This window comes from Corvus brachyrhynchos, unplaced genomic scaffold (genome assembly GCF_000691975.1).
Source record: "Corvus brachyrhynchos isolate BGI_N302 unplaced genomic scaffold, ASM69197v1 scaffold229, whole genome shotgun sequence".
In the NCBI taxonomy this organism is placed as follows: domain Eukaryota; kingdom Metazoa; phylum Chordata; class Aves; order Passeriformes; family Corvidae; genus Corvus; species Corvus brachyrhynchos.
The window spans coordinates 3,144,752-3,170,734 of record NW_008240042.1 but is presented as its reverse complement, the minus strand read 5'-3'; the positions used below and the strand labels follow the sequence as shown (position 1 = coordinate 3,170,734).

General features: G+C 39.1%; 1 protein-coding gene across 6 annotated transcripts; it reads right to left on the bottom strand.

Moving 5' to 3' along the window:
• Positions 1-518: 518 nt before the first annotated feature.
• OTUD4 (OTU deubiquitinase 4) lies at positions 519-25,979 on the bottom strand. 6 transcript variants are annotated; one of them, XM_017744147.1, is made up of 22 exons: positions 25,815-25,976; positions 24,193-24,276; positions 21,241-21,291; positions 20,883-20,929; positions 19,040-19,112; positions 18,496-18,577; positions 18,120-18,264; positions 16,164-16,221; positions 15,661-15,778; positions 15,370-15,434; positions 13,597-13,697; positions 12,164-12,288; positions 11,871-12,051; positions 11,147-11,312; positions 10,190-10,310; positions 8,140-8,195; positions 7,434-7,592; positions 6,773-6,911; positions 5,691-5,770; positions 5,501-5,615; positions 4,797-4,837; positions 519-3,144 (listed from the first exon to the last, which is right to left on the bottom strand). In XM_017744147.1, exons 1-22 carry the CDS (start codon positions 25,899-25,901, stop codon positions 1,918-1,920), a joined length of 3,321 nt encoding a protein of 1,106 aa, XP_017599636.1. In that variant the 5' UTR covers positions 25,902-25,976; the 3' UTR covers positions 519-1,917. The 6 variants fall into 6 exon arrangements, with proteins under 6 accessions (XP_017599636.1, XP_017599633.1, XP_017599634.1 ...); XM_017744144.1 differs by having other exon boundaries at positions 5,501-5,770; positions 25,815-25,979; XM_017744145.1 differs by having other exon boundaries at positions 5,501-5,770; positions 7,509-7,592; positions 25,815-25,979.
• Between the last annotated feature and the right edge of the window lie 4 nt (positions 25,980-25,983).

Genomic DNA, 25,983 nt, shown 5'->3' with positions numbered 1-25,983 from the left:
CTTCCCCAGTGTTCCCCAACAAACTTCTGTAGAAGTGTTACTGCCTTCATTCTTGCAACAAAGCTTGTGACGAAGAGCCTGGTCAAGGACAGAATGATTATTGGGGTACAACTGGAGTTACAAGTTTAAAATTCACCAGTAAACTCAACAAGCAGCCCTCTATGGTTTTGAAAGGAGTTGAGATAAACTGAGAACGACAATTGTAACAACAGTTAAATCCCTCAGTGCTTGCTTCATTCTTAACCTGAAAAGGTCAAGATTGCCTCTTTGAAATCCTGAATACATTTCTGAATGAAAACGTATTTAAGATTAAAAAAAGAAAAAGCAAAAAGCCTTCAGCATGGCCCCTACCCCTACAAACAAAAACTGCAAATTCAGTATATGGCCCCTTTTTGTTCACTGCTTGCCACATCCTGTTCATCATTCTGCTACTGACTACAGCTGGCTCTGTAAGAACAACACTTCATTTAACATCATTGCAACAGGTTTAAATACATAAATATAGTTTAGAAAGCAAGTGAAAAGACAAAACATTTATTTTAATTAGGGTTTTATACATGGCATGCATCTGAAAACAAACTCTTTATCATGTAACTATCATCTGGTTTCCGCACCAAGGGTGTACAATCTCAGACACAATGAATGGGTACCATCACCTACACTACTGTTTACAGAGATATAAAAATATACACAACAGTTCAATTTTACAGAGCAACAGAGCTGAGTGAATACTGTGCACACTGCACTCTCCGAGTCTGGACAGCTGAACATCCAGGCTGCAAAGGCAACAGGAACACTGCAGAGATCGTAACCGGGCTCAGAAGAAACAGCATCAGAACTCTGACACAGTGTAAAAATATAAGGCAGAAGCCACTTTCTTCTGAATTGTAGGGAAGAGCAGAGCACACTGAGACTCTCCATTCTTGCTTTTAAAAGTAGTTCCAGCAAGGAGTTGTACATGCAAAACATCAACAGTGCAACAACAAAAGAATACTGAACAGTAGCTCAATCGTACAAACTTAAAAAAACGTAACACGTACTTTATGCATCTCCTCACAAAATATCTAGGATTTGTCAGTGCATTAGTGTTAAAGTGGCATTAAAAAAACTTCTGCTATTATAACAGATGCAGAATTATTTTGGAAATGCATAGCATCTACATTTTTATTGTCTTTGTAATTATTCAGTTGGCATAGGCACCATTCTAGTCACACCAGCATTAAGAAGAATTCATGGTGGAAACAGCCATTCTTATCAGTTCAAACACAGGTATTCTTGACTGCTTGTCTTGATTTTAATTTCAACAAATAAATGCTTTTTAAAATTCAAAAATATACCCTATGATTATGAAAAGAACTATATACAACATACCTAAGACACAGGGTTAGCTGGCTGCCATACGTGTAACACACAAGAGAAAACATTCAAGTTTGACAGATATTTTTTCTTTTTGAGATGAAAGGCCTTTGGGTTGGAAGCATATCAGAGACAACAGTGCAGTAGGCTGAGAATTCCTTTAGCTCAGTTCAGAACTAAGGCATTGTATGATAAAATATACATTTATATTTGGTGCAATGTTACTGTCAATTTTAGAATCTAGATCACATCAAATGCTGTCATTTGTCACTCTAGTAAACGCACATACCCATCTTCTATCACAAACGCAAACCTTTGTGGGGAAAAGAATTATCAAACACTAAACCTATTTTTTTTTTCTAATTTGACATCGAGGAAAAACTGCTACGCCAAACAAACTCTAGACTCTCCCCAAAAACCCTGTGGTAGGACTTGACATCCTCCTAGTCTTTACTTGCCAAAAATTAAACATACTGAACTTCACTAAAAAGAAATTAAGATTTTAAACTGCTATTTCAAATTAGTTTTTGCTTCTTAAATTTTCCAATTATCCACTAAACTCTATGCTTGCTGTCCCCTCTGATTATCTCCCAGTGTTGCCCTTCTCCTGTCATTCCTATATGGCTGCCCTCTGAAGTTTCTCTGATACTGGTAGCCATCATCTCTGCTTCTGCTGGGTGGTCCTTTCCAGGCCTCCTCGTTTCTTTGGAACTGGTACCCTCCCCTGCTGGAATACCCCCTGTCAGGTCTAGGCCTTCTGCCTCCTCCATAAGTCTGGTTATAGAACTGCTTGGATCTGCCACTCCTCAGCATGTCAGAAACCTCACTGTCATCTTCAGAGCTGTCTTCCCTCGTTCTCTGGGCCCTGCTTTCTGTCTGCACGTTCCCAGTGCCCTTGGACTCTTTTCCTTTAGCAGGCTTCTCCTTCCGGCTGGGAGTGCTGGGTTTCAGTTCGTTTTTGGGAGGTTCTGCCAGCAGTGGCTGCATGCTGGGCCCTGCCACCGGCCTCTCCAGGCCCTGTGTCTGTGGAGGGCGATGTTGCTGCCCAGCTGTTTTCTGCTTAGGAGCAGCTGAAGGACAGGTTTGCTCCAGCTGGGGGGCTCTTGCTGAAGCGTCCTTCGGGGTCCCTGCAGCAGCCACTGGGAACGGGACGGTGTTGGAGCTGCTGCTGCTGTTGGCCTTCTGGAGCTGCTCTGCACAGTTCACTCCAGGAACTGGAGGGCTGCATTCTTTGCTCACATACATGTTGGCAGAGGTGCCAGCTGCTGCCTCTTTGTCCTCAGGTGACAAGACAACATTAGGTCTTGCTACTGAATTCTCAATGAAACCCTGAACTGGGTACCCATACCAAAAGTGAGGAAAGAAAGGAGGTGCTATTGGAACAGCTCCTAGAAAGTGATTGTGTCCAAAGGGCGGCTGCGGGAACATATTTTTCCCTCTTAGGGACTCCTCGTAGTTCGCATGAAGAGCTTGCGCTGGATTCTCCGGTTCGACACAGACCTGCCCTTGACTTTCTGACACCTGAGCTGAAGGGATGATCAGAGGCAGTGATGGAGATCTGTCAACCTGTGGAATCTGACCGTTGGACCTGGTCTCAGTCTGAACAGCAAAGTGCCTGTTTGGTCGTGCAGTTTCATTTTCGTTCTGAGTCGGAGCAGCCTCCTGGAACCAGGGGTTGTGTGGATACACAGGAAGGGACACGTTTGGGTACATTCTACAAGCAGCTAAATAGGCCTGGTGCAGGGGGTACAGGTAAGAATGGGGTGCCCACATGGGACAACTGTATGCCTGCAAGACAGCAGGGAAAAGAAAATTTAAAAATCAGTTATTTGGTCTTTGGAATGTTCAGAGAGACATAAAAGCACACTAGTCGTTTACCATTTTGAAACAGTTAAATTATAGGAGATAAAAGTTAATTTTCTTTACAGTGACTGCCCTCAATTCTAAATCCTACGACTCTAGGATGGTGTTCTTGTTTTTTGTTTTCCTTCCAAATGCAGTTGAAATGGGCAACAGTTATGACCAAGCAAGAAAACATACTAGTAGTTTCTATACAGTTAAACATGCAATGCTATTAAGCTCTAGCTATGTGTTTGAAGAGAAACATTTCAAACTCATTTTCCAGAATCACACTTACTAACTAATCAGCCATTTGTTCTACTAGAGCTCACTTTGCAAAGACTACAACACTGAAGTTGTCCACCTCAGGTGGCAACCCCTTCCCTTTTCTCTACCTCCGTGTTAATGAACTGGACTCTGTAGGAACAGGCCCTGGAGCAAACCATCCTGAAAAGCCTAGCCAGACCTCCTCTCCAGGAGGCCCTTCCCTCTCAGTGTGCAGCTGGAAGGGTGTGGGCAGGGCAGAGGCTGGAGCAGAGCAGCAGACAGACAATGCCGAAGGTATTTTCCCGGGCCTGCTGTACCCTGTGACACCATCGAAGGAGCACAGCCACTAGAACATGGGCTGGGACCAGCAGATGGTGCTGAAGCACCAGAACGACAGGCTAGATCCTAACTAATCCAAAATACCAGTAAGGAGAGTCCCAAACATGTCAGCTTATGAACCTCACGCTGTTTAAATACATTGTGGTGACACTTGCTAATGAATGACTTACGGATTTTCTATTAAGCAAAGAGACTTATATTAGGTAGAGGTATCTAATTTACATTGGAAACTGCTGAATATTCCCTCTTTGCATGCCCAGACACAAAAGAATATCGTTGCTATAGCCAAAGTCCCATGAAATAAACCCAAGAGCTCTCAGCACCTTGCCCAAAGTCGTTTGCCTGACAGAAGAGGTAAGAAGGTAAAAAAGGAACGTGCAGAAGGGAGAAAGAAAGCAAACAACTAGTCCTTCCCAAGCAATGGAAAACGCTGGGATTTGGCTAAGCCTCTTCCCCAACCAAACACACAGATTTGCACCACATTTACACATACACACACCTATAATTACTGAAAAAGTAGAAAACTGTTGTCATTAACCTGAGCAGAAAGAACAGACACCCAGGTTACTTTTAAGGGAGTGTCCCCAGGGAAAGATTTTGGGATCTGTACTGCAGTGGCTTTGCCAATACACAGCCAGGGTTGAAGTCTGAGGACATTTTCTCATTCCCTATGCACTGCATTCAAAAGAAGCATCTTCACACTCACAATTTATCTGTGACTTGGTAAAGCACAATTTGCTGACTGTGCAGCCACAGTTGGAAGCCAATAGTTCTCACTATGGTGTTGACATTAATTTGATTTCTGCTGACTTGAACTGCACTGTGGACAACTGCTGGAATCCCAGTTAACAGCACACAAATAAGAAAGTATTTCAAACTGAAAGATGGACTTGAAATGCACAGCTGCAGCAACAAAACTTCCACACTCCAAGTTCCAACAACTATTTACAAGCGATTTTTGTAATAAACATGAAAACGTAAGTTTGAAGAGTTACCTTCACACCAAGATTGAAGAAAAATCTAAGAATATTCTTGTCTAGAAAAAAAAAGAACAAAAATAATTATGAAAGACCAAAAATATTTCATTTGATACAAAAACTGCATAAAGTTCTATTTCAGTAGAGAACACTGGTATTAAGTTACTGCTTGCACGTCTTCAATTGTTAAGTTGGGGTTTTTTTGCCACACTAAGATATCTAGAACACGACAGCAGTTTAATTTTTTTTTAAAGAAACAGTTCACTAAACAAACACCACTGTGCAGTCAGACATGAAATGTTCTTTATGGGCATACCTTGCATTCATAGTATGCCAAAACCTGTATTTTCTCAGGCCAGTAAGGAAACGCTCAACAGCTTCCAAGCTTTTAAATGACACAAGCAAACCTATTATTCTCACAGGAAGCAGTTCTCCAAGAATAATTCTTTACATGCACAAAACCTCAAGTTATGGTAGGGCAAGCTAAGAACCACAAAATGATCCTACCAGATTTCCAGGTGTGACCACTTGAAACAGTCACAATATTGGCAGTGCAAACTACAGAGTTACAACTCTATTCAATATTCCACATCTTAAATCACAGAATGACAACTACTGGATCTTTTGACAGAGAATGACAACAGGACCAAAAGTCGTGTTTATCTGCATTTTAAGAAAAGAAGACCTATCAGGGAAAATGGTGTAAAATCCAGACTTCTCACCTTTAGGTAAATCTTCCCCAGTACTGCACAGGGAGTAAGGCGGTGCAACGGCTCTTTCTCCCTTTTCATTTAAAGGGAATCCAGGGTATAGCGGATCCTGGTAGGGATTCAGAGTCTGAGGCAAAGGCATTAAAGGCTGGTTAACTGCTTGTAGCCACACAGGAACTCCAGCAACTGAAGCAGATGTTACCTGAGCCTGTGATACAATAGAGTCAGGTCCTGTTGCTGGTCCTGGCATCAGTGAAGAAGCAGGTATTTGGGTTGGAATACCTAGAGGGAAAAAACCCCAACATACATACATACATAAAAATATAACAGGTATCAATGCATATATATTTATGTATATACAGATATATAATCACAAACCAAAAGACATCAGAAAAGCAGGATTCAAAATGCAAAGAACAGTTTTCAGAAAGAATTAAGCAGGTAAGCTAAGCTTTCCAGAAACAGCTAAACTGACCCCGTATTTCTTTTTAAAATTATGAATACCAGAAGGAAATAGGAAGGAGAAAAAGTGGAGGAACTGAAACTTTTATGTGAATCCTTGAAGTTCTCATTCTGACAAGTCATTTACAGTCAACTCTGAATCTGAGCTCAGATCAACTGGGCTACACATCTTCTGTCACAGACACAGTCAAGCGTGACAAGACTGTGACTGTCTCATGTGAACAAAGCAGACTGATCTGAAAGCTGGTTCTTGTAGAGAAACAGCAGTGTGAGAGAAAATGCAGCACCTGATCTAATGAGCAATATTGATTCCAAGCCAACTCCACAGACCAGAAGATATGCACAGCACTCAAAAACCCACTACACTGGCTTTGCAGCTAAGGTCCAAATGGATCTCATTAGTTCCAGACATACAAGCCCCAAGTTAAGTCCTCAGTCAGCCAAGGAACTTATTATTACATGGGACACAGAGCACAAATACGTATCAGGTTTCAACATGCTGACAATGTGTTCTACCTTAAGCAGATCCTCAGAACTCAATGCTATCCCAGTCAAGAGGAAAAATGGCAAATTGAGTACACAACCCTCTTATACCTTCAGGTTGCTCTACACCTTAAAGCAATCTGTACATACAGGCAATCAAAGATCTGCCAGAACTCTCACTAGCTTTCAGCAGTGAGACGCTACAATCCTATGAATGCCTGCCTTTGGAATGTGAAATATACGAGACAGTGTATCCTGGGCGAATCTTCAACTTAGTAAGAGAGTTAAAGTATTTTCCAGGGTTAGTAATTTCTGATTAACATTAGTATTTCTGCAAACCTGCTGGTCCATAGGTTGCTGGCTCACTTGGCCAAGCTGGCACAATGGCTGGTACAGAAGGCACTGCTGGAGGTAAATGCACCTCGGAGAAGACTGGAGAGGGTGTCGGAGTTACACTCGGCACGCATTCCGTCAGGTTCTGTAAAAACAAACAAACCTAAACCACACCATGCTTGGTGACCCTGTTGACTCCATCTTACTCAGACTACCACCATCCCCACAGGGAAGTACTAACTAGGAACATATCCAAAGAAACCTGAGCTACGTCACTGTGTGGAGAGCTCTGCTCTGAGCTCTATCCAGCCATGCCTGTATCACAGAGCCATCAGTGCTGGAACCACCCCCACAAGCTTTATATTTAAGTATCTCCAACCCAAAAGAACAGCCACCCTCACAAGCAGTTACCCATAACCTTGGAGAAACCTGAAAAGGCAAAGCTAAAGAATTTAAAGGAAAAAGCACCAGTTACCTTGGTAGCAAGATATGAAATAACCCCTCTCTCAGAAAAGAGTAGATATACTTCTACTTTTCTACCAAGGGTTGTCCTTTTACACTCTTTATGCTGGACATATCATAAAGATTCCTAACTGTAAATATGCAATTTTAGCATTATCACCATAGAAATGCCTGTGTAATTAAAAGCCAGTATTGTAATACATACGTGGCTGTGATGAAGCTCCCCTTTGTCTGAAGTCTCCTGACTGGAAAACTTTGAAATCAAACAAACATTTCTTACTTGCTCAGCAAGAATCGGAGAATCTGTTTTTACTTGTTCCAAAGGAGATGAAGCTTTTGGGTAACTCTCATCTTGACTATTCTTCTAAAGCAAAGTTAGAAACAACAGACACAGCTAGTCTAATAGTAAGATTAACTTTACAAAGAGTTACTCAAAAACAGTAAACCACACTCCATACAAGGTGGGCTAAGTACCCATCACTATTACACTAGTGTAACATTTTGCTCATTGAAAGGACAGCAAAGGTTAAAAGCCAACAAGAGGCCACAAATCTTCACTGAACTTCAGAGCTCAGGGTCTGTTAGCACAGTAGCTATTAGCAAACATCAAATCTTCTGTGGTCCCATTAAACTGAAAGTACAGACTGTACTAAGCAATTACAAATCCAGATTCGTAAGTGCTCTCAATAGCCCAGGTTTGAAGACTCCCATTGCAGAGAAAGACTAAAAGTATGGGTTACAGGGCTGAGGAAAGCTGACAGAAATACAAGCCTCCAGCCTTAGGAGTATTTCACTAAAAGCTGTAAAGCAGCAGCAGCAATCACAGCTCTAAAGGCAGCTATTGCTCTGCTAATCATGTATCAGAGAAGCAATAACATTAAAAAAAAATTTGGTCTTTTCTTTAAGATTACCTCAGATGAATTTGGCTCAAGCTTCTGACTTAAGTGGATCTGCCTGGAATTTGACTCTGCAACACCAAGACATAACCTAGTAAATGAACCATTACACCACTTATGGCTATCAAAACTTAAGCCAGTTAATTTGTCTTTCCAAAATTAAACTTTCAAAACGAAACCTATACCTCAGTATATATTACTTCAGAAAACTTAAATTTCTATTTTTACCAAAGATCAAAGCATCCTAAAACAAACAGTTGTTCAGGCAGTAACAGAGCAGCTACTTCAACCTGGGTTCTCCAAGCTCTACAAGAGTTCTTTAGTGATGTTTGGTAACCATTTCAGTGATGCTTATATATTCATTTTAAATTGCTCCTAATGAAACAGAAGTTTGTACTTTGCTTAAAGTGAAAGTATTCTGATCTGCATTTTCATTTTCAAGTGTTAAGATAACAGAAGCTCAAAGTCTTGTCTACTTTTGACTGCATAAAAAACCAGTTTAGAATGTTTCAGTGGATAAAAAGATCTAAAAAAATTTTCAGACTGCTGCACAAAGTTTCATTTCTCAAGCACCAGCAAATACTTTGGTAGGGAAGTGTTAAAAAACAGTCATGATATAAAAAGATCTGAACAAGTTCTTCACGTTCTGGCTTATATTCAGACCCGGCTACCACTGCTTGTCAATCAAACTCATGCCCAGAAGATTATCAATAGCAGATACCAACTGTTTAAAAGCTTGTTATATACTCTGTCACAACTAGACAACAGTATAAATGGAAACAGTATTGATTTTGAGAATTACTGCCAATTCCCCGAGCAGCAATAGGAATCCCTAAACACTCAGAAGGAAGTACACGTGATTCCCATGGGATTGTTAACCTAGTTTCACAAGAGGCAACACAATCCAGAGCATCACAAAAAGCAGAGAAAGCTGGACATGCCATGCCCCTCAGCCAAATCCATCATGACACTGGAGTCTTTACTTTCTCTCCAGATTTCTCTACATGAATGTTCCTTTGGCATTGCTTATGGAACAGGTTTGCAAAGGAAACAACTTTTTAGACATTTGGAGAATTAAAAATAGCTAAGGTGGGCCCTTGTGAGACCACTCAAGAAAGGATTCCATCTTGTAAGAGGGACTAAGGAGCACACATACCATAAAGAGACAACAGCAATGTCTCTGCTGTTGCCAGAGATAAGGGAACAAAGCAAAAAAAAAAAAAACTTTTTAAAAAATTGAGGGAAGGAGCAGCTTCTATGAGGAGACTAAAGCATCTGAGTTTTATTTAGTCAGGGGAAAAAAAAAGTGGAAGAAGCCAAGAAAAAAATCTGGGTTTTAGTTACGGCAAAGCTGACAGGACAAAAAGTTTTAAAAATACTAATTAAAAAATCCTACCAACCACTGCCAATTGCAATTAGCAAAGATTTACTAACTACCTCCTGACACGTACAGCTTCCATCTATTACTGCCATGTTCCACTTCGTCACAGAAGAGGAAAAGCTTTGAGTCCCTCAAGAGAAGCTAAAGAATGCTGTAACTGACTGGGGGGAGGGGGAAAACCCAAACAGAATTTTGACCATGTGACAGATCTTTCTACTGTAAACAGGTTTGTTTTTCCAGCTCTTCTGTACGCCATCCTCTCCCCTTCCTGTACCATCATATGCTAATTCTTAACCATGCCACACTGAATACTTTTACCTGTTTTTCTCATAAATTACTCTTAATGCTCCTCCCACTGGCACTTTCTGCCACACACTCTAGAATTTCAAAAAGGATCTAATTTAGAGTAGCTCTGGTAAGTACTTTAATTTCTCCTCTTCCCATTTACTACAAAAATCCCAGCCAAGAGTCTGCTCTCTCAGCCACATTCACAAAGCAGGAAAATGTACCTTCTTGACAAACCACACCCTTGCTACCTCCAGCCCAGCTTAGTTTGGTACTGCTACTCAGGATAACTTTCCCCTCATTGCCTAAACAGATACCCCATTTTGAATAAATTCTGGGGCTGGTAACAAAACCAAGCAAACAAAAAAACAGCCATGATCTAAACCCATTTAGTTTTACCTTTCTCCTTCTGCTCTTCCACTTCTGCTGTCCACTTGCTGTTTCTTCTTTCATTATTTGAGAACTTTTTCTGGTTTACATTATCCACAGTCTGTGTAGCAGCCTGACTGACTGACTGATTCTAAAGACGTTGACAAAAGCAGAAATACCACTTTATGTAATCACTCCAGTGACACTCTGCCATCATCTGCTATGAGACTATTATGCCTTCATGACAAGTAATGTTTATGTTTGTGATAGGCAGAAATGGGGGGGGTGGGAGTGGGGGTGAGGTCTGGTTCAGTATCACCCACTGGCAGATTCATCCACTCTTTCTCATTCCTTGCTACATCTTGCCAAGTGCCCTTTAAGAGCATTCATGTCACTAGCTGACATGACAAAATCTGCTTCACTCAGACAATAAATCACATCTCCTCCTGCAGGTGAGCAAATAACAGCAAACTGTTACTGCTCAGAGGGAGAGAGCAACCTCTGTCCTTTAGGCTTCAGTCTTGCACCTACTCATTCTTTCCAGCCTTATTTTTGTTTCTGTTTGCCCTAGGATTTAAACCCAAAAAGCCCCACACATGTTTAAAACGAACCTATGTGGAGACTAGCTCTTTACCCACAGGATCTGCTCACTTCCCTGGATGTACTGAGATTCCCACTCACTTCCATTAAAACTGCACCAATAGAATGATCTCCAAAATCCTACAGCTGCTCATGTGTCTCCCATATTTATATGCCATGTGTGGTGGATGTTCAATTATTCCCAGGATAAACTACTATGTGTATTTTCTTATCTTTAACCTGTAAAGTGTTGAAGATACTTTGTAATTAGAAATACAGGTGAGTGCAAAATTAACATCCCTAATTTTTGAATTGCAGCATGATTCAAGGACTGCAAACAAATCGCTAATGAAAGGTTCGCAGACAAGCATGGAAAGTGCACTATTAATTACAATGAATACAGCATACATTGCAAAGAGCAGGAAAAGCTTGTTCATCCCGCTGCTGGATCTCATAAAGGGAGCGAGACTCCTCTATGGCCTGCTTCTCCCTGCGCTCCTCCGGAGACAGCCCAAAGTAACTGCAGTCCCTGCTGCCATGGCTCAGCTCCTCACTTCGCTCACGCTCCGCTTTTCTGCACAGGAAAAAAGGAAGCGGGATTACCTGGACTACAAAATTCAGGATCAAACACAATACAAACTCATGGGTTAAAGAGGAAGAAAGCAGATGCAATGATGGAAATTAATTCCAGAGGAATCAAAAAATCACTACCAACAAATGCAGGCAAAACGCTGTTCTCATACTCCTTTCAAGTGGTTAAGTCAGAACATGAAGCAGTCCCCTATGACAGGTTTAGCAAAAGCTGAGGGAAGATGTTAGCCGTGCCCAAGAAGCACTTGCAACATTATTTCAGCCCCAACCAAAAAGAAAAACAACAACTGCAACAAAAACCCACACCAACATCCACTTTCCAAGAAAAAAATGAGGCTCTGTACACAGTTGCTGCCATGCAAAAAAAGAAATAATTATTTTTCCTGTACTTGTGTGTATTCTTAAGGACTTGGGACACTTCTTAAGAATTCAACGGCAGCATATTTCAAAAGAGTATGCTGGAAGCATCTGAAGTAGGCACCTGGGCTTCCAGGAGCTCAGTCAGAGTTCAAGCCAAGGAAGATGCTGTTTGCAGTTTTACCTTACAGACTGGGAAGGATTCCTGCCTGGAGCTTTTTGCTCAGTTGAGGTCTGATGAGGTTGGGGCCCAGAACACAAGAACTGGTGCTGCCTGGTTCCCACAGTATGCTGAAGTCGAGGAGGTAGTGCTGACTGGGGTTTGATTGACTTGCTCTGATTCTTTGGCCCTTTGCACTCTGCATCTGTGGTAACAACGTGGAAACAGGTAAGACTTTTGTTTTAATCATTTTTTAAGCTCTTTGGGACAAGACATCTGACAAAGATTCTGCCATACAAAGACAGGTACAGTCCTACCAGGCTGAGCATTCTGCCCCCATGTTGGGTAAAACTTTTTTATCTTCTTCCCTGGCACAGTGTTCCAGCCCTCCATAGGAGAGGTCTGTGGAAGAGGTTTAAGGCTCTTCAGTGAGACAGCATGCCTACAAAACAAGGAATTACAGAGGGAATAATATCTTAAAAGACCAGACTGTGGCTTGCAGAAATTAATACCACATGTTCACTAATACTGACAGATCATTCCATTTTTGAGAACACTGCACTCAAACTCCTTTGCCTTTATGATTACACTCAAGCAATGTGTAGAACAGCAAACCCTTTTTTTTTCCTTTTTACATAAAACTGGTAAGTTGACACAAACTTATCCGGTAAAGAATGATCAGCCATTTGTGAAGTGCCTATTGTAATGTCTCCAAGGCAAACAGAAAAAAAAAATGATCACAAAAAGCAATATACTTAGATAAAAGCAATACACTTAGATAAATTTATTACCAACACTGGAATAGGTGCCAAGATAGAAAGACGTTACATTGATGGTGTATATCCCAGAACAATTACTGCCTTTTTAAATGAGGATGCTGTAAGGATGGTCCAAGCAATTGTTTATATCATTTGAAAGGCAGACATTCAAACAGGTTAAATTCCAATTTAAAAAGGGTTCAAACTGCAAGATAATCTTTGGATCTCACAATATTTTCTTTTTCTAATGGAGATCAAATGAGATTAATGGACATCTTTCTCATTTACCTTGATTGAAAGTGTTTCCTCTTCCCAAACTACAATCAATGTGGGTTTTTTTGACCCAGAAGTCACAGGATTTACAGCAGAGCTCGGGATATCTCAAACTGCTCTCTCCCTGCCCCCTCCCCACCAAAAAACCCCAACAAACAAAAAGCCCCACCCCACACAACCAAAACCATCAAATCTGCAACCCACAACAACAACTTTAAACAATTTTTTGTCTCAGGTAGGGCAAAGATGATGCTGATCTAAACAGCAACTTGGCACTCTCTGCATGAAATCAGGCAGAGCTACTCAACCAACAGAGGAGCTCAGTGCTTTAATGGACCTTTCAATATGAAAAGCTTGTCACAAATCTAGCATCTAATTATTAAGTACAATAATAAGTTTGTAAGTTTGACACCTTATTAGCCTGGTGTCAAACTGTTTAGGTTTGAATCTTGTGCAAAAAGAATAAAATTAAAATACTACTAATGTAGTTACTGTTCTACTCTCCAAGTAATACTCGGACTACTTAGCACTACAGAAAAAAGTATGAAGTGATAATCAATTTTTCCTTTTTTTATTAGTATGTTGTTTTCTTAGCAAATTTGTGGTACTACTGCTTCAAGTAAAGAAAAAGATACATTTCAAGGGCTGAAGTTAACTCTGAACCAAAGTAATGCTTTGTTCAGTTTGGTGCTTCCTTCCAAAAGAGATTAAGCACTTACTTTGCTCCAAGTTCTTCTACAAATACAACAACTGGCCCATTCTCTGAAAAAACTTCTTGAATATGGGCATTATAAAATTTCCCATTATGGTCTAAGCGCACCTGTAAGGAAAAAGAAAAAGAAAGTGCATTAGTTCCAAAGATGACAGTGAGAGGAGGTAACTCTTCAAAATATCAACATTGTTAGAAACAGAACTTTTCCTCTGGGCAGCAGAAGACCTGAGAATACACATCACAATTCAGTAAATGAATCAAAAGGCAATCTTCAATCCCTATTGCTTCTTCAAAAAGAAATAAAAATACTATTAAAACACACACACACACAACACTAAACAAGCAGCTTACTCAGGAACACTACTTAACGAACTATGCTTTTCAAAACCACATGAGAAAGTTAAAAGCAATCAGTGCAGCCAGGCTTTTCAGCTTTTCTGAAAACACTCTCTCACAATAAAACTCAAAGCTTTTCCATATTAAAATCCACTTCACTTCAGTGAAATTTAGTCCCATCAGGAACATAATGAACACCAATTACTTTGGGAGTTATTCTTCAGAAGGTCTTTTTAATTTATAAAACAACTAAAAATGTTCTTCAGACATGATCATGTTACTGGTCTGACTGACATTCTATGTTCTTAAAATTCTTCTGTTGAATAAAAAAAAAATTCTTAATGTTCCACTACAGTATTTGGCTTTACAGTTGTATTAATTTGATCAACTCTAATTTTCACTATTTACTTCATGTTTTCTTCCCATGTTTTTATCCCACAGGTTTACTGTCTTGCCACATACATATGAAATCTGAGAGAGAGAATATGTTAATTACCAGAGTGTTTTCTCCTAATAATATCTGTACCCTTCAATAAACACTACACAATACAGCCTTAGGGTCTAAAATGCAAATTTTAAGCCTGTACTATTGAACAATAAATAGTCAACTCAGCATCAAGTTCCTTTGGCTTGGTTTGGGGGGGAAGGGGTTTGAGGGCTTTGTGGGGTACTTTGTGGTTGGGGTTTTTTAGGTTTAGAGATGTGTTTTCCCTGGAGTTTAGTCACTATGGTTGATTCCATTCCACAAACAAAAAAGTACAAATTGAAAAAGCCCCTGTGCTGCATGATTACCCAAACTGAATATTTTCTCATTAATACTGATCATTTTAATAGATGATCAAATGTCCTAGAAAGAAACATGTTTAGCCAAGTACCATCAGTTTAATTAACACGCTTAAGGGGACTAATCTACAATTTGAGAATTTAATGGCAAACCTTGCTTCTTCTTAAGCAGCAACACTTAATACAAATCTTAATCGAATTTAAAGACCACCTCTGTAACACACTTGCAACACCCTAAGCGGAAGAATCGCCCAAAACTTCAGGATCTGCAGTAACTAAAGCAAGCTCTACTTCACTACTTGGAAGTATTGAGATTTCATCAAAGCCAATTTACAAACAGTAATCGCTATCTCCAGTGTCAAACACAAATCCATGGATCTACAATTCCATGCTTAACGTTGAGGCTACCAGACATCTTATACACGTACTCTTGCAGTTAACCTTGTGGCTTTTTAATGTAGCAAATTTGCACTGATGAGTAGTACGTATGCTGTAAGTCACAAACACTGCCAACAATTAAAGAACAACTATATCCTCAGCTGAAGACATAACCCAAGCGTATTTAGAAAGCAGCAATATCAAAATAGTTAATAAAAAGGGAAAATTAACATCTTGGGCAAAATGTTAATGAGGCTATAAACTACAATTCAACACTACTTACTTTACATTTATCTCCAATGGAGTATTGCATGCCAGCAGCAATAGAGAAATCTTGTTTTTGCTGATCTGTAAAAACAGAAGCAGTAATACACTGTTAGTCTAAATACAACAAAAGAGTTACTTTCTTGATGCAGTAAAAATGCAAACCAGGTGTTCAGGCCCTAAATCTGCCCAGTGATCCACGTGAGGAAAACCAAACTAAACTCAAACTGCCACTTGCATCTGTTCTTCAGGAGGGCTTCACTTCACACAGCTTGCAAAAGCTGCAACTTTGAAGTATTCTGTTACTCACCCCATTTGGATCGGAGCCAAACATCGTATTCAACGTTTCTGTAAACCAAGGGATCAAGCGATTTCAGAACCTTTTTAGGCAACGCCAACAAGTTGGGATTCCCATTGCTCTCAAGGTGCTGCACAGAACAGAACAAAGTGCTAAATGGTCAACTACATAGACCTGTCAAGTTTTGCATTTTTCAATCAAGTGCTCAAGCCTTGTACTGAAATATAGAGAAGCTGAAGATACCTAGAACATAAAGAGCTTTGAAAAAAAATAATTAAATGGTGTTCTTTTAACCACACCAGAACGTAATTAAGAACTAAGCAGCACTAGAAAGGACACTGTCCACCTCTGAGCACATCAAAAATATACATTACTTTTCAAAAAAGAGGGTAGTTTTTAGGATATTACATGTTAGGAAAGCTATTAACTCAAGAGTCTCTCAGGAACATTAAATACTAAAAAATACAGAAGAATACAAGTTATTAGAAAGAAAATAAATCTCAACAGAAAAATACCTTGTTGCCAGAAAGAGACTTCATTCCATTCATATCACTAACTGTTGTAGCTTTACTTCTGTAATAGGACAGAGACAAGTTATGTTTTTATAATGAACTGCAGTATTACTAAGGTGTGAAAATCAGGTAAGACACATCTAGAAGGGGACAAAAATACTGAAGCTACCATTCTCTACATGTTTTCCTGACAATAAGCATCCCACAGAACATCTTCACCTCTTGAAGTGAAAAAGCTGTCTAAAATAAAAACTACGTTTTTAACTTTCTATGATACAGAAATAAGATCTTGGGTTTAAGTACAAGTTTTAGGAAGTCTATTTTATGTGCACTTTGTTGTCACTTTGAAAAAAAAAAGCAAGGGGTGAAGGCAAGGGAAACAAAAATCCTCTCAGAATTTTTGCAACCACAATGCATAAGCAGACATAAAAAAACCTCAAAACCTACTCTGTTAGTTAACTTGCATCAGGCACTCTAATTTACTCTTATTTTCTATACCTGACATCACTGGAAAATTAGTTTCCACGGAGAAAGTCCCACGTATTGTTCCCTACAACAGTTGTAGGCAACTCTCAGTGTGAAATTCTCCCAAAACTATTACACTTAATAACAACATAACTGAAAAGTTTGTATTTATAAAATGAAAAGAATCTTCTGGAAAACTAGCTGATGAAACAAGCTGAAGTCAACTTTAAGACAAGCAAAAGATTTAGGACCTCATAAACACAGTAAAGGGTTTGTAATTTGTATTAACTGGGTCAAGAGTCACATACACACACCAGCCCTTGCGTTATAGGACATATGGTTTAAATCAAAAACATTCAGTTCCACAGTCTCCAGTGAGAATATGACCTTATTTCCAAAGGTGCTGAGGAGGTTAGCAGGATATTTTCTTAGGAATCCCAAAGATACAGGGTAAGGCTACTGCTTTTGAATCCCAGAAAAGCTCCAAGAACAGAAAGGAATAAAGATTTCCACTCACTGACATTTAGCTACAGTAATTGTTTCCTGAAGCAGAAATACTTTGTATTTTAATTGGCAAAATTCCCTAGTATTTTTTTTTTCCAAACACAAAAATAAGCTAATCCCTTTCCCAGAACTTCTTTTTTTTTTCTGTGATGTTTTCCATCATCTTCCTTTCTCTTGTTTTCAACCTGTGGGAGAAACCAGCTCCCAACAGCTCAAAGAATTTCTTCTGCCACATGCCACACAGCAGAGCCCTAAGGAAGGACTGTAACAATCATTGGGAAGAGGGGACATGATCCACTAATGCAGCATCACCTCCACAGTTTCAATGGAATTTCATACAAGCCAGAGTTAAGAATCCTACTAAGCAGAAGAAAACCCACCAACACATAAGTGCAAAAATGGCACTGTGAAAGACTGACTATGCAAAAGGAGTCAGGTCAAAATCTCAAAGCTTGTTAGAGCATCCAGCAAAAAGAATATAAACCCACCTCATAAAGATCAAGATAAAAATGGTGCAAGCTACATCTCTATGTCTCCATTAGCTTCACCTCAAGCAGGCATTCCAGCCCCCAAATGTGGAAGCCACACAAGATGGATTACATTCCTGTAACTCTACTCAGCTGCAGAGTAAGCCAAGTCATTCTCACAGAGTTTACCATGGCAGACTGGCACACTGACAGGTCTCCCAGGGAATTCTGTTACTCTGAACAGGAAGAGGTACATGTTGCAATGGCAATAATCCATTATGTAAAGAGACTCAAGGCTAGACCGCATAAAAAACAAGAGGAGCCAGAAGCCTGTCCTTAGGTAAGTGAAGATTACACATTGCATTCTTTCACACTTCTAACCCTACCTCTTTGTGCTTCTTCTCTTAGTCATTTGTAAGTGTTTTCAACCCTAACTTTGGATTCTACTACCTATCAGAAATTCAGAAAACTCATTTAACTTGTGTTCACAGGCATCTTGTGTTACCTTTTCAATCTCATTTACCTGTAGTTGTCATCTTCTGAATCTGAAGCAGACACTTCACTGCTCCCATTACTTTCCTCTGTCACACCAACAGCACTAAGTTCTGCCATGATTTTCTTTACATCCATATCAAACACTTTCTCATAGAGCAACTCATACAGCAGAGCTGGGGAAGAGGAGGAGAAAGTAGAAGAGCAAAATCAATTACCAGCTGAATCAGTTTTTGTTCCAGCATTACAGATGGTAATCACACAGTCACTGACAACTCAAACCGAAAACCAACCTACTAAAAACAACTGCGACAAACTTTCACACAGAGCCTTTTCCTGAAACCTAACACTGACAGCTTTAAGATTTTTGGTAAAAATATGCTTTTAACTAATGGCTTAATACTTACACTGGCACAGAGCAGCCTTTTCTGCATACTCTATAGGATACACAATATCATAGTGGTTTCCATTTGAGAAGCACAGCAATACCTATTAAAAAAACCACACAGATATTTTAGGCTTTGCATCTCACTTGATTTTTCATAAGCACTACCTTTTAAATTCAATTTAAGGCACCCATGTGCTTTGTTGTGTCTCAGCATCTCAATGTATCAATAAACAGTCAAAATGTTTGGGGATGTCCTTTAAACCAAACAGAATTTGAACAAAAGTCAAAAAGAATTTAAGACAAGTTAGTGCCTGAAAATTTATTTTTACAGAATTTTATACTAGTAGGAAGACATGCCACACCCTAAATACATCCCATCTATTTAAAAAGAAGTGTTACATGTATTAACAGCATAGCTGCCTTAAATACGTACAAAACAGCTAAAATTGAAATCTCAGAACATTTCATTGTGTTGAATAATAAAACTCACATGCAACTACTTGCTGTTTATAAAGTAGTTTTACTTCAGCCTGTCACAACAGCCATAACTTTATTTTTTTTACCTTATCAGAAAAGCCATTTTCAGTTACACGTGAAGGAGAAGCATTTGGCTCCTGGTATATTATGAAATCTTTCCTGGAAAAAAAAAAAAGGTAGTTAAGAATTTATTTTAAAAGTACTATCAATAAAAATTTGAGTATTGAAGTCAAATTCAAGGAACATACATAACCACAGAAAACACCTAGGGGTTTCTCTGCTATCATCAATCTCTACCATGGTTTGAAACTTAAATATTTTCTCTCTCCCTTTCATCCATAATGTTCTCTTTCAGTTCTTTGCTTAACAACCTGTCACTTCCTCCAACTTCTTTCTCACACAGGCAAAAGTGTTATCAGTCTTGCAAAATAATTGAGTATATTCACAGTTTCTGGATTTTAAAAAAAAAAAAAGAAACTTTTTACAGCTAGTCAGAAAAAGCAATTCTGAGAGGAAAAGAAGACCCACGTACTTCAGGGAGCGAAGAAAAATTTACTAGATAACCAAATTATATTCGTGAGAGGTCTGAAGAGTGAAAGTGAAATCACACCTATTCATACTGAATTTCTATCCTATGCCTGGAAAGTCTGAAACTTGCTTACTTATTCACTTGGAACAGAAAAGGAGATTTGTACTTCTGCTTCCATTAAGTCTGCCAGCATGCAGGAAAGAAAGCAACTGTTTCCCTTTACCTCCACCACCATTCCTACCTTCCCTGAGACTCTAAATTGCCTTTTCAATAGAAGCCTGTCTTCCCAAAATAAGCACGGCAGTAACTACTCTTGTGTGTTCACCTCTGCAATGAAATACTACAAAAGAGTTGCATCTGTGCCACAAAACCCTCCTGATGCTTTCAGTGGAAATTAAAAAACCCACTATTATCAACCAGGATTTGTCTCTATTCATTTATCAGCCCTGGATACCAATGTGGCATGACTGCAAAATAAACTACTCCTATTTATGAGAATACATTTCTCATGGCCAGAAATACAACAGATCATGACCATCCAGTTTCTGATGTGATTAAGCATCCAATTCTGCTGACTTTGAGTTATATCGCTCTACAACCTGGCTCAGTGTAACCATCAGACCTTCTCACCAAGCCTCTTGAGCCAGACCTTGCTCTGACTTTCAGCTCAGTCCTCCCCCATCCCTGCAGCCACGCAACTCCAAGCTGGTCCCACTGACCTCACAAAATGCAAAGAGAGAATTCCATGCAATTTCCCACATGTAGCACTCGAAGTGCCTAAAGGCAATATTCAACTAGTTTGATTCTTTCCTCTCATCAGCTGTCTCACTAATAGAGAAAGCCATTAATTTACAGTAAACATTTTGAAGTACTGAATTTTTAATGGTTTTACAAACAGCAGACAGTGAAGATGCTGCGGATTACTCACTCTCTTGTGCAATAACTAGAAAGCAGTTATAAATATTCAGCACATTGTTTCTCACTACTTTGTGAAGAAAGATTTAGTATATAGGAAGTCAGTACAGCCCACAACCCTTAGCAAGAGGATTAGTACTAAAGCCTTAGTGAGAAACAGGAAGAAAAGCAATTTTAACAGAAAAACTAGGATATTAAAATTAATGAAATACAAACTGTACGAGATTACCCACAACTGGCTGGGCAGGTGAGATACATGGCATTACTGCAAACCTCTACTCACATCCCGGATTAAATGTCATTTTCTAAACTCATTTTTTCTATTTTTATTTAATCCCTTGACAGCTGCAATTTTCAAAGCATATTTATAATTTGACAGAGTACTATGGTATGGCATAACATAATTCCATCTTTTCTATTCCAACTGATTTACTAAAAAAACAACAGAAATTATCTCAGTAAGACATACTGAAAGATTTTCTTACTTGTACATAAGAGAAAGGGCACTTATTTCTACTTGTCCAACCCATTCCTGTATTGAAAACAAAAGAAAACTTAATTCAAACAAACATACAATTATACCTCCTCATTAGATGATCAAGAGATGCAAGAAATCATTGTTGAAAATAAATATATGAACACTGAATCTGGAGTTCAGCAAGACATAAAAATACAATTCCTCAAATCATTTTACAGTAGAGAGTACATACATAAAACTATATATTCACATAATTCAAAGACCTTCTAAGCTCAATCAAAATTACTTTTGAGGAAAAAAAAATCCAATTAGCCATCAACTTCAAGGAAAGTACTGTTTTCTATTATAAATCAAGTTTAACATACCTGTGGATTTTCCAAACTTTTTAAATAATCTTCAAATGGCCCCTCTATGAACTGGATTAAAAAAAAAACCAAAACAGCAGTAATTAGTCATTTTTAATAGTGCAGCATATGGAATCCCCAGTCTGTGACCCACTGTACCAATGGGAATGTACCACTGGAAATTGAAGGCTCCCCTGCCCTCAAAAAGCTTACAACCTAAGTATAAAGTGATGTCGAGATGAAGGAATGAACAGTCAAACACATTGGTTTGCCTTGCAGAAAATAACCACATCAACAGCTTTCAAAGTCATCAGACAAGCCAAAATAAACCAAAGAAAAAGCCCCAAAAAGAAATTCAGCAGCCAAATGGGGAATCTGGAAGAAAGCAAAGATGATGTAATGTAGACGTTTATAGGCAATTCATCACAGGCATACAGAGCATCACTGAAGAGAGGACATGTGGACTTGAATTCAAGTATCTTGTTAAATAAACAGCAATGGACAGTCAGGAACAGGCATTACACTTCTGCAGTAGGGAAGCAGTGGTAAGGATCTAGTACGGCCAACTCATAAAGCACTTTTTCCTCTGTTCTGTATCACTTCAAACTGCTTTTACTTTCAGCAAAGGATGCAAACAATCAGACTACACTTCAAGTGCCAGCCCAAGAAAGTGATCCTTCAGCTGGACTCACTAACACAAATGAAGAGGCCAAACTCAGATTTGCCAAGAGCAGACAAAGATGCTGCAGTAATTGAGATATCTTAACTTCAAAGTATTTCAGCCACACTGGCCACAGAGAGGCTAAATTTAAAAATTACTCTTTAGTCACAATCTGCTTGATTTATTTGAAATAAAGATCCACAGATGTCCAAACCAAGACGGAAATCCCTTTATGAACTTAAGCTGCAAGCTGGATGGCCTCTTTACCAACAGAGATTAAGAAACAAGATAATAAGGAGAACTGAGTGGAGTAGTGAGATTAAAAGTTCTGCTTTAGCCATTTTGAAGTGAGAAGAACCAACAAGCCTGGCCCAAATTTCTAATTTAGATAGAAGCAGTCAGGTGTGAAGTTAAAAAATGTGCATCAGTACGACATGATCACAGACAGCAGTTGCTTTTTGTGTCAAAATTGAATGACCTGAAGATATTGCACAGAGGAAGAAAGGAAGGGCACCAGGAAGTTCTCACAGGAAGCTGAAGAGTTAGAGAATGAATGTAACACAGCAGCAATTCAAGATAACACTTCAAGAAAGGCTGAGGATGGAAATGAAGATGGTGGTTACACTCCAGAAATTTTGGTTATAACAGTATCAGTGGAAACAAAGACACAAATTCAAGCTGAAGTGATTACAATAGACAGAGAAGAGGAAGTTCAGTAAGTGCTGCCAGTACATGTCAATAGAGCATAACTACTGAGGAGGCAGCAAGTGAACAGCTGAACCAGGAGATATGGGAAAGAGGCATTTGTTGTTTATGCTGGTTGTGTGTTTGGGTTTTTCAAAGAGAGATAACAATGCTGTATTCCTGACAGAAAACACAAAGCATAGTGAGAGACAGAGGCAGCAAAGGAGAACAGCAGAGCTGAAGCGAGGTACCCGAGGGAGGAAGAACACTGGGAAATGACAAAACATCAAACACCTCCTCTCACAAGAAACTTTTAAAAAGGAGACTTTTCAGAAAGACAGCAAAGATGAACAGACAAGAAGTCATACCTTGGGATAATGTCTGAAGGAAAAAAAGAACACTGGGATCAGGAGTTTGGAGGAGAGACACCAAAACAATACTAAAACCATACTAAAACCAGCTCAGGCTAACAAAGTAGGGATGGGAAACCACAATATGGGAAATAACATACAATTAAGAGTCAAAAAGGGCATGGAATTTCAAAACACTACACAATGGAACAAGAGAACAGAAGCAGAGAAGCAGATATTGGAATGAGTGGGGTAATTCTGGAAAGAAAGGTATTAAAAAGTCAGCAGTGAAAAAATCAAGTAAGAGAGACATCCAGGAGTTGGTAAGTCCTGGATGGACTGGAAACAATTGGAAGGAGACAAGTCAGAGCAGCATTGTCCCAGAGAGATCTGCTGTATTTTGTATCTTTAATTCCTGATAACTTCCACATTCATGTGATCACTCACACTTGAGCCCAGGGTACTATGTCAGAAATTACAGCACAGAGACACACCCTTATTCCTGCTTTCCTTCTCTACCCTACACCAGTGCGTATCTATAATAGTCTCTATTTTGGATCTGGGTAAATTCAGAACAGAAAAAGAGAGCTGAGTAACAATCTTCTAGTAGCAAATCCTTACACATACTCACTTCCCCTTTTGTCTATCATGGAAATCAGGTAACAGTATATACACTAGAACCCATACAAATACAAACAGAAGCACCATTATTGATTAATGCTCTTTTAAAAGGAAGTGAAAAAAAGGATTTTATGATGTTAACACTGATGGTATTGACCAAGTATAGATCAATATCAAGCTTAGTTACAGATGTTTAGGGAAAAAATCCTACAGTGCCAATGCAGAATAAACTGCAGACCCTGAAACAAATTTCACTAATCTCATCAGTCAAATCCCTTATATATTGGAAAAGCAATTAATTAGCAGAACAAGAACATTTTATGACTTTTATTAAAGTAGGCATAATACTAAACTAAATCCCAGATTTTAGTAGCTTCACTATAGACTATTAAAGTTTAAGTAAGTTTGCTTTTCTTTCTTCATGAGCATTAAAAACTTCTCACACCCCACATCACTCCAGTCCAAGGAGTACACAGGTTTCTCCAGGCTCATGAAAATGAGTTACCACCACATATGAGCTAATTAATTTAAAGAGCATCAACTGGTATTTAGCTATGATGAATATTGCCACAAACATAGGGAGGCACAGAATACACTGAAGTTGAAGGAATAAAGTCACTTTTTTTAAATGCTGACAAAGAAAACAAAAATACTTACTGCTTCAAATTTCTCCCTATTTTTCCGAAGATAGTCTACACAAGCCATCCTAACATCAATGTGCCGAGACTGAGAGTGCAACACCTACAAAGGGAGAAAGAGAACAAGGTGACATTGGATCTCAGGAGTTTTGATGACAGGCCACAAATAATTAATGACTGCTGTCTAAATACAGGTTTGGAAATACTCTAGTTTTATTTTTAAGAATATTTAATATGCATACTCATTCATTAGCAACCTCCTCAGGCAAGTCAAACCTCAATTACTTAATAAAAAATTAAGTAACTGCAGAATTCACAGGTTTGCTAAATTCAAACCTTCAATTTCAAGAGGACTTACTAAGCAAATGAATAGCATTTATTGTTAATCTTTAACTGCCTGCTTCGTAAAGGACTTCAGTTAACTGAAGTAAGTTATAGCAGGAGTGGATGAGGATGTCAACTACCAACATGCATTCATTCAAATGAAATCCAACCAAGTCTCACAGTGCATGTTTACCTTCTCTTCATTTTGAGAGACCTGTTGCCCAAACACTCTCTTGGAAGCCACAAATTCAGTTCCCAACATTGACACCTGCATCTACCTCCTGTTCAAATCTCTACTGGAAAACTGACTTTCATCACAGGTTCCAAGCTACCTCACTACAACATAGGAAGTTCCAGACAATTTAAGTCACAGTGTCTCTTGCAGTCCTTACACACAACCCTCAACATAAATCACTTCCAATTTCAGTTCAGTATTTCTGAATGAAGAGTACACAAATTATACCACATTTGCACATAAACACTTAATAACTCTGAATTAAAGACTTTACTTTCTTAGAGGTCATTTCCAATCTACATGATTCTATAATAAGACTGGGATATTAAAAATGTAATAGCTGACAAAAAGTTCTATCAACACTGGAGTGTGAGAGAAACCTTCTATGTATTAATTAAAAAGTCAGAATAGCAATATATATTACACATATATATTCCCTTGAGATTAAAAACCCCACCCACTTCCAATCAATAGTGTTTACTTGCCTGAACTTATCAACTCAGCAGAGAAAGGAATTTTTTTTAAAAAAGTGATCTGTGTATAATTAGCACAGGAATCTGGTTTCCCACAATCAGAAGCACCAGAGCTCCCACTGCTGTTTGCTTGTACTTAAGACAAGATGACGCTGTCGCTTTTTTCCTTTAACACTAACACTGAAATGGGGGAGGGGAATTCAACAGGAAGAACAAAATAAATTACTCATTTTCTCTAATTTTATAGTAAACTAATTAACAAAACTAAGAACATGGCTTTTCAGCTCTTTCCACTAAATTCTGTTTCCCAGTCTCATACCAAGCAGCTGTATTCCAATGTTGAGATCTTACACCGACAAAAAGCTCTGAGGAGGCGGTAGAAGGTCAAAACAGATAAGGATTTCTTGGTGGCAGGAGGCAGCTGTACACACAGAACTTCTCTCACCTTGCAAGGTGGAAATTATTGTAATAAAGTCATGTTTTTCACTGGTACGTGACTGCATAACCTTAGCCTATACCTGTCCGCGTTTTAACACTAATTACCACGCACTAATGAGATCTACTTCCCATGCCTTCGTGAGAAGGAGCTTTGTTTATGTAACCAGTTACCTGCTCGGCCACAGCCCTGAAAAGGCAGGACCCATCCTTGGCCACTTTCTTCCTGTACAAGCCCTGAGATCGCAGGTAGCGGTCCATGGACGTGTCCCCGGGGGCGTCCCCGCCGCTGCCGGGATAGCTCTGCTCCCCTCCGCCGGGCCTGCCCCCCGCACCCATGTTT